General features: G+C 33.2%; 1 protein-coding gene across 2 annotated transcripts in view; it reads right to left on the bottom strand.

Moving 5' to 3' along the window:
- The window catches only part of LOC127072904 (PDZ domain-containing RING finger protein 4-like), a 40,619-nt gene that overhangs the window by 10,752 nt on the left and 14,860 nt on the right, over positions 1-15,007 (bottom strand). The window contains exon 3 of one of the 2 annotated variants that reach the window (XM_051013774.1): positions 12,249-12,290. The exons of the other annotated variant lie outside the window; for it this stretch is intronic. Coding sequence (XP_050869731.1) covers positions 12,249-12,290 — 42 coding nt within the window. The remainder of the gene's footprint in view (positions 1-12,248; positions 12,291-15,007) is intronic. 2 annotated transcript variants of the gene reach the window in all.

Genomic DNA, 15,007 nt, shown 5'->3' with positions numbered 1-15,007 from the left:
AACGCATTTCCTAATTTGACTAATATCCTATTTGTATTTTCTGCGTTTGTTAATTGAGGAATAATATTATCCTTTAGTGACAGTTATAATTAATAATTAATAAAGTAATTAACATTTTCATTTCATTGGCACTCTAATACCGAGTAAAGAAAAAATATTCCTGTTTTATTTCGATTCGTTAAAGGGATCAAATTTTTATCCGAGATATTATTGATTATTGTGTCCGTCCATTCGTTCGTTCGTTCGTTCGTTCGTTCGTTCGTTCGTTCGTTCGTTCGTTCTTTCATTCATACATTCTTTCATTTATTCTCTTAATTCTTTTATTTATTCTTGATATCTAAATTACAATAACACAAGTATCATCAGTTGATTGAATATAATTATATATTTTGTTATACTTCACGAGAAGTATTAATTATTTTTTACTTGCATAATTACACATGTTATTTTATTTCACGAAAAATATCAATTATTTATTTTTATCTTCATTATCGAATCGATTGCATTGTAATTCTACATTTTAGGTTTAAAAATATCTGATTTTTACGTAAAACAATATTCATCTCTCTTTTCATTAATCGTACAAAATTGTATCTGACAGATTTCACGATGATCCGTGTCAAGTGGCAAAGAATAATGGTTTTATATAACCGGAAAGGAAGGTCATTTCACGTGGAATGATCCCGCAATGTTTTAAAATAGAGAACAACGTTGAAAGTGAGCAACGATAAGATTAAATTCCTCTCTCTCTTTCTCTATTTCCCTGTTTCTCATTCTCTCTTTTTCTTTATTTCTCCGTTTCTCACTCTCTCTCTCTCTTTTTCTATTTCTCTATTTCTCTCCCTCTCCTCCTCTCTCCCTCTCTCTCACTCACGACCTTTGTTTCTCTCCTTCCCCTCCCCTTTACGTTTACGAGCGTCTTTGTTTTTGGGTACGAGTAAATAACATCTCGAGATTTATTCTATTAAGCATCAGAAGTCGAAGGAACGTTGAGGTATACGTAAGTACTTACTACGTCTCACGAACAAATGTAGAAACGCATTATTCGGCTAATTGAAACGCGTGCCATATCTCGAGTATTAGTGCGTTCGTGTGTTTTATAGATTTTGTTGCGTCAAACTCGTCGAAATTTCACCGTCGACCATAAATAGAATTACGAGAATGTTTGTTCGACCAATGGGATTGTCTTGTTTTCCCATGATACGTACGAAGTCCCCGATTATTAGAAATTTTCACGTTTTCACGTAAATGTGTGCGTATAGTATCGTCCGATTAGCTCGTTCGTTAAATGTAAGTGTTAAAGTGCGTACACCTATACTTATACAGTGGCACATACTTCGCAATGGTACGTATTTTACACAACATTCAAGTATAAAAGAAAGTATAAGAAAGCTTTAATGTCCGTAATCGTAACCTATTAACTTTTAAGATTTATCTTAGATCTCGCAATTAATTTCGAAAATCTATTACAAGATTAAAGTAATATAAACTCTCTAGTAATGAAAGTTAAATAATAAAATGAATACGAACTAATGAATATCTCGTATCATTTGTTTAAACGAATTTATAAAGAGATTATATAGATATTATAAAGATATTATTAGATGAATTTATCGATTAATACAAAATTATTACGGTAATCAAGTAATCAACGATTGTCAATAAACAAAGAAGAGATCTCTGTGAGCAATGGACGATATGTTTACAAATACATAGCAAATAACATTCAATCTATGTAATGTAAACTGTATGTTGATTTCTCTCGTTACTACGCGTCTCATTAAATCTTCCTTGTCGAATGATATCGTTTATCAAATCAGACATATGTATGTTACATAACGAATAGTGGCGATGGTATAGGATCGATAGCGTTCTTAAATGGTCTGCTCGTAAATGAAGATCAAAAGAACACGATATTACGTAGCTGAATGAAACACACTTCTATATTAGTGTAATATAGTCGACAGGCTTTCATCGCGTTTCGTGCAACAGCCACGTCACATCGATGAATCTCGATTCTCCTAGTAATAAAGCGAACTACATTAATCGATATGCACTCGATTGCATCAAGGTATGTATGTGCTTGTTCCTATACTCATCGATGCCGTTTACCACAAAATTTCTATAATTTCGTCAACATACATACAGAAATTTACACACACACGCGCATATATATATACGGAGAGAAAGAGAGAGAGAGAGAGAGAGAAAAAGAGAAAGAGAGATACAATGTGTTTGCTTTAACTAGAATACTTTAAATACCTTCGTTAATTTCAACAATACGAAGCGATTATTATCGATATTTTATTATATTAATATCATTCTTTATATAATATCATCCCTTCAATTTTTTATCATTAACACGTTCAAGGCTGATAACTGTAGTTCTAAGTTCATTCAAAAATCTTTAATCATAGTCATTTCAAAATAAAATTTTTAGTCCGACTATCGATGTAACATAGTTTTAGGATATTTTAAAATCGATAGATGAATGCAGGTAATACCGTTCTAATCGTAAAGATTATAATAGTTTTCCTATCATTGGCGTACCGAAATTTTACAAATGTTCTTATATATTTAAAGAACATTATTATTAAATATTAATTTTCAATTGTCAATCTGATTCTCCAATTTCGTTTAATTTTATTAAATTTTATTTTTATTTTATTATCTAGCATTATGTTCTGTATTTTAAATTATTATTAAATACAATCTAAAGTTATTACGTAAGCCGCCTGTGAAAATGTTACAATAAGTTTTACGTTATAGTAAATTCATTATATTCGTTGTTTTCCAAAAATGTATTTAATCAATTTAAGATAAGCAGTCGTCTTTCAATTTTAATATTTCCAATAATTCTTCACAAAAAATTAAAAGTTCTTTTTCTTTTCTCTTAATTTTAAACAACAAATGATTACAAAAAATCGAGAAACGAGATAGATTACGAACGATATCGAGAAACAATATCTTTAACATTTATTATTTTTATTATATATATTTAAAAATTTTAATTAACACAAATCCTGCGATATTTAATTATAGAAATTCAATATGGTGTTTAGAAATTATACGCGGTAACCAATATCACTGCGTTTCATCCGACGAACGGCGTTCGCGAATATGTTACTTAGCTAACGTAAGAAAATATTTGTTAAAAGATAGTTAGTAGATAGTTCACGTTCTTCTCGATTTTACTCGATATGTTTCAAGAATACATAGACATGATCAAAGACGAATGTAGTAAGTACTTAAGTAAGTTTCCGATCAATCAGGAATTCCATTCTATCTCTATCGACGTTCAAGGAGATCCAGAGAAAGAGAAGGGGAACAAGAGAGAGACAGAGACACATATAGAGAGACAGACAGACAGACACAGAGAGAGAGAGAGAGAGAGATGCATGAGGGTTCATCGAACAACATGCCTATTGGTCGGTATTACCGCGTGACCATCCGACGAAATGGTCGTGGTCACATAGCTCGCATAACTTGCCGTTGTCATCGACATTGTTGCGGCGCGAGATGTTCTCTCTCCTCGGTTCTGTCCACCCTTATACATATATGTCCACGATACTGCGAGAGGGTAAAGTGAGAAAGACAGAGAGATAGAGTGATTGAGAGAGAGAGAGAGAGAGAGAGAGAGAGAGAGAGAGAGGAAGGGGTGCGTCAGAGTAACGGAACCATTTTCGTCCGCTTGCGGTTACGCATCCAAACCTATGCGGTATAGGTGCGCCTAGACCGAACCAGCTAGACCAGTCATGATCGTAACGCGCATTAGAATCTCATCCAAATAACCTTCCTTCGTATATAACGTTTACGAATCCGATTGCATTTGTTGAACGTCGATCGATTCGGATATATCTATTCTGCTTTTACTTTCGTCCGAGATAAGAGATATTATTACCGAAGTAAGAAATTTCATTTCAAATTCGATTAATCGTTAACAGGTATTATTGTAAACATAAATTCAACTTTTTAAATATTTAAATTCCTTCGATGAAAACTTTTATACCGAGGAATTGCTTTGGGCTAAAAAAATTCGTAATATTCAAAGCAGAAACTCGTTGGGAATTTTAATTACCTCCTTTTTCAGAGTATATTATTTAGATACGTGATATAATTTTAATTAATTTGCACGTGATGTTTGACGTTGAACGAATTTGTTATGAGATTCGATATCAACCTATATATATATATATATATATATATATATATATATATAAGCAAAATAAACACGTCGAATATGAAATAGGAAAGCGTGATTACTATGTAGGACAAAAAGAAAGACGCAAGTCTTTATCTCTCTCTCTCTCTTTCTATCTCTTTTTATATTTCTTTCAAAGCTAGGGATCAGCTGGAACGTACGAACTGATTATTTAAAATATTATTTTTATTAAAACCCTCGTGTTCTGACTATGCGATCGAATAAACCATTTTCACGCATTCACGTATATAAGTATACAATACACTGTAGTTATAATATAAATTTCTATTTGTTTATTTATTTATTTATACATTTTAAGACGAACCTATGTATATCCGTTACGACGTAAAAAGGATGAAGAAAAAGAAAAAAGGAAAAACCAACGCAAATTATACATATACATATCTGTCCGAGAAAGTATCAAATTCGTTCATCTCCCACGAGGGGAGTGTACAAATGGTTAGAAATTTTAAGAAAAAGAAGTTTCTCCGCAAAATGTAGGAAGTAAGTTTACTCAACCTAACGACCAGCGTGTCCTATGCAAACTCAATGTTCCGACGGCAACGCAACGTCGCTCGTGTGATAAACGTACAGGAGAAAGAGTGGAAAAACGAGCGTAAATTTTCTGCAATCCATGCGGAAAAACAACTCGAGGGATTCCTCGTCGTCGTCATCGTCATCGTCGTAGTATTTCGAGCCCTTCTTCCAAGGCATCTCCCTTCTGATTTTGTCCCCTTATATTTTCTTTAACTTCTTTCTTTCTCTCTCTCTCTCTCTCTCTCTCTCTCTCTCTCTCTCTCTCTCTTTCTCTCTTTTTTACTATTTGTTTCTTTCTGTCTCTCTCTCCTTTTTATTTTCGATCAAACAGAGAGAACATACGTAATATAATATTTCCTGCCGTGGATAGATCCCAATCACTGTATTAGCGAACGTTCCTGTATCGGCTATGTGTCAATCACAGGACTTTGCTTGACACACGGGAACACATGGGTATATATGAGCAGAGAGGGTTACGATATATGCTCTCTCGAGTATTAGATCACTCCCTCTCTCTTCGTCTTAACACGTGACAAACTCGATTGTACGAGACGTATATGACGAGTTAATTACGTTACGTCGATCGTAACTAAAAATATCGTTTGTCAGATCTTTCTTGTTATTTTCTATAATATGTGTATGTGTGTATGATGTATGTAGATATATTATATATTATATATATATATGTATGTATGTATGTATGTACGTATATATGTACGTATATATGTATCTGGTCCCTTCTATAATAACTGTCTTATGTAAGATGCTGATAGATCTCGTATTACAATTATTTTTCTTTTGTAAAAATTTATTCTTTGATAGAAGACAGAGAGAAAGAGAGAGAGAAAGAGAGAGAGAGAGAGAGAGAGAGAGAGAGAGAGAGAGAGAGAGTTGTTTGAATGCGATCAAAGGCAAAGAGTCGAATTTGTGTTTAACGTCAGGGAGAAACGAGGTTTGTGATAGTATAGTTGTGTACCCGTTATGTATATACATATGTGCATACGTAAATCAATTCGATGTTCTGTCAGAAACACACGGTTCGAATGATTAAAGGAGACAACATGCGTCGCTGTTGATAGTAGCTCAAACTCGAATCTAAAAATTTAAAATCGATCTCAGTTCGTGTTTGAAGAAAAGTTGCTGTTTTCGTCTCGATAAGGATTAAAATAAAAGAATTGATAAAAGGGGAAAAGAAAAAAAAAGAAAAAGAAGAAGAAGGAGAAGGAGAAGGAGACGAATGCCTGTCGAAGTTGAAGAAGAGTGAAAAAATTGGCCAATTCTACAGATTTTTCGCCGAGTCAAGCGTCTACAGCGCGTAGCTGCGAACTCCTGCGAATTTTAAACTTGTTTGACGTTCGTCGAGAAAACTCAACGTCGACGATGACGAGAATAAAGAAGAAAGAACGGAGAATAACGGAGGCAGAGGTTTTCGATTCGACTCGATTCGATTCGATTCGATTCGATTCGATTCGATTCGAAATTGCAACCCTCTTGACCTATCACTGCTTACGAAACACCTACAAGATCTAATTTATTCGAGAGTGAGTGAGATAACTAGACGAAAAGCAGTATTCCAACATGGCGAATATAACACTCGATACGTCGTAGATTCGATCGTACGTAACATCGAGTTTTCGATAGAATGAAATATATAATAGAGAAAAGTATGTATATCTAGAGTTTTTCGATATCAGATATGTAAGGTTTTATTTTCTCTATAAAAAAAGTTAAGAAAATTCTTTCGATAAAAATTAGATAAAAATAAAGCGAGTCGATGAGAATGTGTAAGGACTAATAAAAAAAAAAAGAAAGAAAAGAAAAAAAGAAAAAGAAAAAAGAAACTTAATTCCTACGAAAGAAAATGAGAGTCACGGGCCGATTGATCCTCGACTGTAATATCAATCGGATACTTTTTAACGTATCTCTTAAAGAGTTTCAAGAGGCACGTCGTAAATTCTGAAAAATGTTTATTTCTGGAGAATAAATCGGTAATCTCTCTTAAATGAGTTCTATTCAGTTGTATTTGTGATAACCGTGCTCTCTTTCTTTCTCTTTTCATTCATCGCAGAACGATTGATTTAAGAAGGATCCACAATGACGTAATATTTGTATCGAAAGTTGACCAAAAGTAAACAATTTATTTTTGTTCACAATGAGTAATATTCCTTCTTTATGTTTTTAAGTACGTATACAAGTAAATTGCAACATACTTTATTCTTTTACCTTCCGTAACATTTAATAACGAATTGAGATTTAAAACTCAATAATTCTTGTATCCGAAGGAAATATCAAGAAATATATATTATGGAACTGAGTTCTTACAAATATAATGTTAAATAAATGCGATAAATACATATAGGATGCAGAGCAATGTAGATTAATTAAAAATGTAAAGTAAGAGATAAAATAATTCTGTTTTTGGAAAAATCAAACATATAATATGCGATAATTTTGGTTTATTTCTAATACTTGGATCTATTTTTATAAAATTCTTGTTTAATTGAAATGTTAATGAGTTTTTTTTTTCTTTAATGCCTCTTTGTATGTTTTCAATATAATCAATGAATCATGATGTTGATTCTAATAACGAATCAATATTATCAACAATATGCATGTTACCGAAACAATTAACGTTGTAAAAAAGATCTTCAGTTATTTTAGATTTTATATTTTAATTTGTATAATTATGTCAATGGAAAAATTTTATTAACAAAAATGTTTAACCTTTAGTCTTTAAATAATTAAAAAATATTATTTTATTATACTATTATAATATATAATAAAACATTGAAGTAGATATTTGAAAATATATCGATTAAATCAATTAAAATCTTTTTTGGTCAGCTTTTAGATGCAAATAGATAACTACTGTACGTTCGTAGAAAACAAATTGAAATCAGAAAGTATATCTAGACGGATTTTGTATGAAAACGATAGACACCGAAGTGCCCCGTCGATGCCAATTAAAATTTCCTCGTTATGTGGGATTATACTTCAACTTCATCGTCTCCGAATATGAGTGAGTATTACGATCGAAGGGAGCGTCCAAGTGTTTTTCAAATGCTTTATGCTATAATTATACGTTTAATGGGTACTTCTGCAAACTATATCGTATTTTTTTTTTTATTTCTTTTTCTCAAAAAATCGACGATCTTCCAATAAATGGAATTAAGTTCTAGTCCGATCCTGATCGACGAATCGAGTAATATTAATTTTAATCATCTCATGCTTTCTTTATCTGAAAATAATTTAATAAAAGATATCGAATATCGTTTCGAATATACACATATAATCATACATTTAAAAAGACAATAATAAAAAATGAGTAATCTTGAACGAAAGAAGAGATGTTACAATTATATCGAAATAATTGCAATTAAAGAAGTTTTTTTTTCATCCGTATGAATTTCACCGGTTCGGTAATAAATCGTAACAGCGAATATGAATAAAGTGAGAGGGTGAAGGTGGGTAGATAGAGGGAGAATATGATGGAAGAGGTGAAATTTTGACACCTTCGATGACGTTGAGACGTAGAAAAATATTCCAATTTTCTCTTCGCCTTCTCTTCGTTCGTAGGATGTTGACTGAGTGACATTTTTCAAATTAGAATCGTATTTCCCTTGCTGCTCTTCTTTTTTCTTTATTTTATTACGCCTCTCTCTCTCTCTCTCTCTCTTTCTCTTTTTCACTTCCACCATTGAAACGTCTCTATCTGTTTATCTTTCGTATTTTCGTCTAGTATAATACACGTATATAGATACATACATACGTATATATATACAGATATACATAGATGTAACTCTTCTCGCCACACCTCGTTCATTTTCATCCCTGTTTCTCGTTATCGATCATCGAAGCTTTGGCTGAAGTTTTTCACCGGCGCGTATTAATAAGCGCAATACCGTTGAAGCGTCAAACGAAGAAGAAAAGAAAAAAGATAAAGAAGAAAAATAGAGGGAGGAAAAGCGTGAAAAAAGAAGTGGAAAATGACGTTCGTTGGTACCATTGAAAGTTCATTAAACCATGTTAATTCTAGATTTATCGAATTAATCACATGTTACATATCGCATTTAATTGGCGTCAATCAACATTACACTTTTTTTGTTTTCCTCTTAAGTAACAATAAAGAAAAAGAAAAAATGAGATCGTCAAATTGAAGTGGTGTGTACATATATACGTATATATATGTGTGTGTATGTATATATGTGTGTGCATATATATATATATATGCATAGACCATTATAGAGCAGAGTTTCTTGTGCAATCGTCATTGCGTAAATAAAAAAATTGTATAACAAATTAGTTCGTATTTTGATAGAATTATAAAGGATATTATTATTAGAGAATTCAATCTAACGATGTATTTATCTTATTAATATAAAATCCTTTGTAGACATTTGAATTGAAATTTCTTAGAAAATTCGATATAATACCTGAATGAAATCGAATTTTTTCATTTTTCTTTTCCTTTTTAACCATGTTTTTAACGACATCGAAGCTCGCATCCAAAAGTGTGTAAAGACGGAACTCTGTTACCGGCGATTTCGTTAAAACACGGTAAACGGTCGCAGAGCCTCATTAATTATTCATGTAATACTGGTTAAAATAACTTTACTGCGTTGATGCAGGACTTGCAAGGTTGGAAGGTAAAAGAAGGAGGGTGGCTCTCAGGGAGGAGGAGGGGAGGGGGAGGAGGAGGGTGGTTTTAACGTCTCCTCGTATTTATCCGTAATCCTTTGCTAACGACGTTATCAATTCTTTTTTAACCTCTCTCTTTTTCCCCTTTCTCTTGAAGGAAGGATTTTCCAAGAACACGATAGTCTACTACGCATTTCCATTCTTTTCATTTTCTTAACGCGATAAGATAGATCTTTTTTTTTCATTAAACGAATACGATAACAAGAGTAAAGAAAAAAAAAAAGAAATCAAAAAAGAAAAGAAAACGAATAAAATATTCAGAATATATATATATATATATATATATATATATATATATATATATATATATATATATTATTAATAGAAAAGAAATAATTCAGATTTGTTTTTTGATATTTCATTAAAACGAATTGATTTGTATGAAATACGTAGAAAATTCGTGTAAAACAAAAGTCTTATTTCTCAGAAGGAAAATACACAAAAAATCGATCGTATATAATCTGATCGTCGATTCTATCTATAAGCATCTATAAGTAAAAGAACGTAAACATTCGACATGTTTTGTTTATAAGATACTATAGTCGGTAGTATAAGATGTAAATAAGATCTTTGGTTCACCTTGTACGTACGTAGACTATATATTTTTCTCTTCGCTCGATTACCATTACCGCTCAGTCGTTCACGAGAGCTCTTATTCTCGTTTCGAAAATTTTCTCTCTCTCTCTCTCTCTCTCTCTCTCTACTGAAACATCTTCGTATCTTACAGTATCGCAATTACGAGGGGAGAGAGCCCATGTTCTGTGTTTTGGAATATGTAATAAGCAGCACGTGTGCGAAACTCCAATTATCCACTAGCCCGTGCAGCGATAACTCGTGTGTCCCTGTACTGTATGTTGCTATCCACCCTCTCCCATCTTTTTCTCGGTCATTTTCTACAGGGTCATAGGACAGCTAACACGAGTTCTCCCCCTCTTCCTCTCTTTCTCTCTCTTTCTCTCTCTTTTTCTCGCCATTGGAATTTATGAAATAATTGGAAAAACTCGCTTAGTCCTCTCACGTCCCTTCTCACTTTATCCTTTCGCTAATTAGTTATCAAATTTCGAGTTTGCACAACGGAGGAAACTGCCTCGAATAGTTAGAGATATTTAACGTGCAAACCGTGTTCGGGAAGTCGATAGGAAATTAAAACGCATTTCGTGGATTATGAGAAGAATGTGGACCATTTGGTTTGCTCGTTAATTAACTGCGAACGAATTCCAAATTTTGAATTTCACGAAGAATTGAAAAATTTACTATCGCGTGACATTGGAATTGGATTCCTTGGTGTTAAAACGTTTCTTGTTATTAAATCTGTAAATATCAATGAAATATATATATATATATTTTTTTTTTCCGCGTTATAGTAATTTTCGTCTTGTAAATTTGCCTCGAACGTTACGTATATAAACACACACGTATATACGAACGCATATATATCGTATTTGTCCCCTATTTCACCTCTGTACAAATACACGCACATACATAAAAACACCGTGAATATTTTGGACGAGAAAAGGAAGAGAAAAAAAATGAATGGTCCTTTCCTTTTTATATTTTATTGGACGTAGAATAGAGGAAATACATCGACGATAGCGAGGGTAGATCCAACGAATCGTTTTCGTTTTCATTGCCAGTCGTTTAGACATTGGAAGGCATCGACGATTGAGAGAAAGAGCCGAGAAATGAATGAATAGATTCGAGTGTAGAAAAAGAGAGAAGGGAACGGAGAAAAAAGAGAGAAAGAGAGAGACAGAAAGGATAACGAAGTGTCCAGGATAGAAGAAAAATCACGAAGGAAACCAATCCACCAATGGTGAAATCGCAAGAGCACCACGTACGTACGTAGCCAAAACATTCGTAGTAGAAGACGTTCATATTTCCGCTTCGGCGATCTTTCTTTCCTCATCCCTTACCATCATCCTACCCCTTCTTATAACCTAACCTTCGAGTTCTCGATCTTTTTTGTAGCCATCCCTTTCCTCTCTTTCTCTTTCACTCACTCTTTCTTTTCCTCTCTTTTTTCTTTTATTTCCTTTATTTTCTTTCTTTTTTCTTTTTTCTTTTCTCCTCCCACACCCCTTTTCTTTTTCTTTCTTTTTATTCGCTGAGACTCGCAACATCGATCCTTTCACTCGCAAGGTAATCGCCGAATCTAGCCGCTTATTTCCCACCCTCACAATACGTCTGGCTTGTTGCGTCGGTTACAAGTGATCTCCTCGAATAATTGAACCTCGACTTAATTCACCAGTGGATTCTCCAATAGATAAGAAAAAGAGAAAAAAAGAAAGAGAGAGAAAGAGGATCAGTGCTCGTTTCTTCGAGCTATTCTCGTTCCGTACTTTCGTATTATACATTTATACTTCGTATTATCGTTTTTTATTTTTCATTACGTACATATACAAGTACGTATACAAGTACGTATACGAACAATTTAACTCCTATCAAATCCATATAAAACGATTACGTTTATCATATCGATAATACGTATAAGAGAGATTAAAAAAGACATGGTTCGAATTAATAATAAATATATCTCGGAATTCCATCGGTAATGTTTTATTCAATAACAACGACAATAATAATAATAATAATAATAATAATAATAATAACGACGGGAGGAGCGAAAATGTCAAGGAAATAATGATTAGTATTACTAGAATTATTTTCAATCGAGCGACAGGCGTTCGTTATCTCGTCATGTCGATCGATAAGACGCAACAAGATGAACGATGGTGGTTAATGCGAACTGCTTTATTTTAAATGGGTGAACGCGTTAAAGGAGGCTCGTAAAATCGATTAGATCTTCGCGTACCTTAGGATTATTTCCATCATGAACCGGTTCTTCAACGTCCTCCTGCAATCACGAATAGTTTTCACATTTGTAGACGCGAAAGTGGATACCGCTCGAGACAAATAGTGGCGTGCACGTGCGGACGAAAAACCAAAAGAGAGAAAGAGAGAAAGAAAGAAAGAGAGAAAGAGAGAGAAAGAAAGAGAGAAAGACCGGTGATATGAAAAGAGATTTTTTTTTAATTTACATTACTCGAGAAGTCGCGCATGGAAACGTGACTGGAATCGATAGTTAGTATGTATATTTCTCCTTGTATGTGTATGTGTGTGTGTGTGCGCTATGCTGTTTCTGTCTCTCTATCTATCTCTCTCTCTCTCTCTCTCTTTCTTGTACTTTAGTACAGTGGCAGCATGCCAAACGACGTTATTGCAAGGCGCCTCCTAAACTGCGTTTAAGGAAACTAATAGCGAGCGTGTTCGCCATCCGACGAGCCTAATCTCAACCATGTAAAACCATACATTCGTTTATAAATAGAGATCAAATTGTAACTTGTATATTTTACAAATGTTAGAACTATGTATGTATCATATCTAAAAGTAATGATGCTTTCGAAGCACATCTGATTTTCTTTCTTCTTCTTTTCTTTTTATTATTTGTAATCGTATCTAATATCTTTTAAAAAGTTATTATTATCAATTGTTACTCATAAAGTTATCGTTATCGCATAAGTATTAACGTTTAGATCGAATAAATCCGCTCAAATAAAATATATATATCTATAAACACGCGTATAATTAATCGCAATGTACTTACGATTCTTCGCGTTTAAGAACTTTGATAGAGGTTTATTTCATCGTCGCGGTTTCAATGAACTTTTCCGGTAATCTGCGACTCGTAACAAAGTTTTTCTCTCGCGTTTGTATAAAACGACTTTCTCTCTCTTTCTCTTTGTCTATCCGTCCTTTTCTTAAGCACGTATACGCACACTACTATCTCATACCGGATATATACGAAATTTAAAGAGCGAATAGATCGTGAGAGAGACTTCCGACGAGAATGAATCAGAATTTCTCATTTTAGTTCTTCCAAGTTCCCCCGGACTCTTACTTCTCCCGATAGTTATCCCCCTTCTTCTTTGCTTCTCCCCCATTTTCTTCTTCCTTTGAATCGCCGAACTTGAAACTTATCGAATCGGTGTAATCGTGCTGGTAACGAGTGTAGGAGATATCGCAAGAACGTTTAAACTTTGATAGCTTGGAAATCGTAAAATAATCATTACCAGAGATCTGGGTGAGAGAAACGAAAGAAAAAAGTGAAAGTAAGAGAAAGATAGACAGACGAATATAAATCCATATACATAAGGTACTGGCGGTAAAACAATTTTGGAAACTATTGGCTAAATTTTAACTTTTCGATTGATAAGTAATTTCAATTTCGAACATATCCCTATAGAAAATTTCTTTTTATTCGATTGAAAAAAAAAAAACTATTTCATTTCACTAATAATAAATTTATCATTCATAAAAAATTATTCATTCGTTAATAATAAATTTAAGAAAGAGAAAATTAAACTAGTTTTCACATTGAATTCTCATACACGAATCAGTAATACTATTTTATATAATAAACGGTTAAAGAATTAAGAGGGTATTATTCTATTCTCAAATTTCTCTTCTCTCGCTCGTTTTTCTTTTTAACCTTTCTTCTTAATCTTAACCTTTCTATTGATAAGTAATGACGATGTCAAACGCGTCTAGAAAAAATTCTTTTTACCCGGTCAAAAAAGCTCCTTCGTTTTTTCATCGTACATTTACAATAAAATTTAAGAAAAAAAATGTAAAGCAATTAAACTCGTTTTCACCGTGAAGTCATATAAACGAATCAGTATTATTTTGTATAATCGATGTGTTTTATCTTTTATTTCGTTCGTTTCTCTTCTTTACATATTATATAACAACAATCTATGTCGAATTATTCATTTTTTAAACGCTTTCTATAACGAAAGAAAGAGAGAGAGAGAGAGAGAGAGAGAGAGAGAAAGACAAAAGCAGAAATGAAGAAATAAAGAAATAAAGAAGGAGAAAGAGGGTAGGTCGAAAGATTGCGAGAGAGAACATATAATGCTGAAACGTGCCGGCTTAATCCGTGGCAAGCTGATAAATTGCCCAAAGCAATTTCCGTTTCGCTGTGAAATTCCGCTCGTTTGACGGAGCCACGGAAAGCGAAATGCTAGTATCGCGGGAATTAACTTTAAGCTCAACGCGTTTTCGATGAATCCGAGTTCTGTGCGTGTGATAGCGCAAGCGAGAAAGCAGATATTGTGCACGATTTTGCGCGGGTGCAACGCCTCGCTTATTTTAATGTCATCGTCGTACTTTCGTTTAACGAATCGGAAAAATTAGACGGTTTTATCGCGTTTTATTTTATTGTTTTTATTTATTCACTTCCTCCTACTACCCTCTCATTCTCTCTTTTTTCTCTTGAAAATTGTATAAAAAGAGATAGCCAATTAATACGCAATTTTGCGTAAATCGTTACATTCGCTTTAATGTATATTTTTATTATCAATTTATACAAGTAAAAAGGATTTTTAAAAAATGTACAAATCGTACATCGTTTGAAAGTATAAGTTTAAAATAAAAATTGTTGAATTGTATAGGGTTACATCACAAAAGGATAGCCAATTTCTCGGTATACACTTTTTCTTTCGTTATAATATGCAAGTAACGAGATAATCATAATTTGGTCTGTTAATTTGAACGAGATCGAGAGAAGTGCGA

Source organism: Vespula vulgaris, chromosome 2 (assembly GCF_905475345.1).
Source record: "Vespula vulgaris chromosome 2, iyVesVulg1.1, whole genome shotgun sequence".
Classification (NCBI taxonomy): domain Eukaryota; kingdom Metazoa; phylum Arthropoda; class Insecta; order Hymenoptera; family Vespidae; genus Vespula; species Vespula vulgaris.
This window is presented reverse-complemented; position numbering and strand designations above follow the sequence as displayed.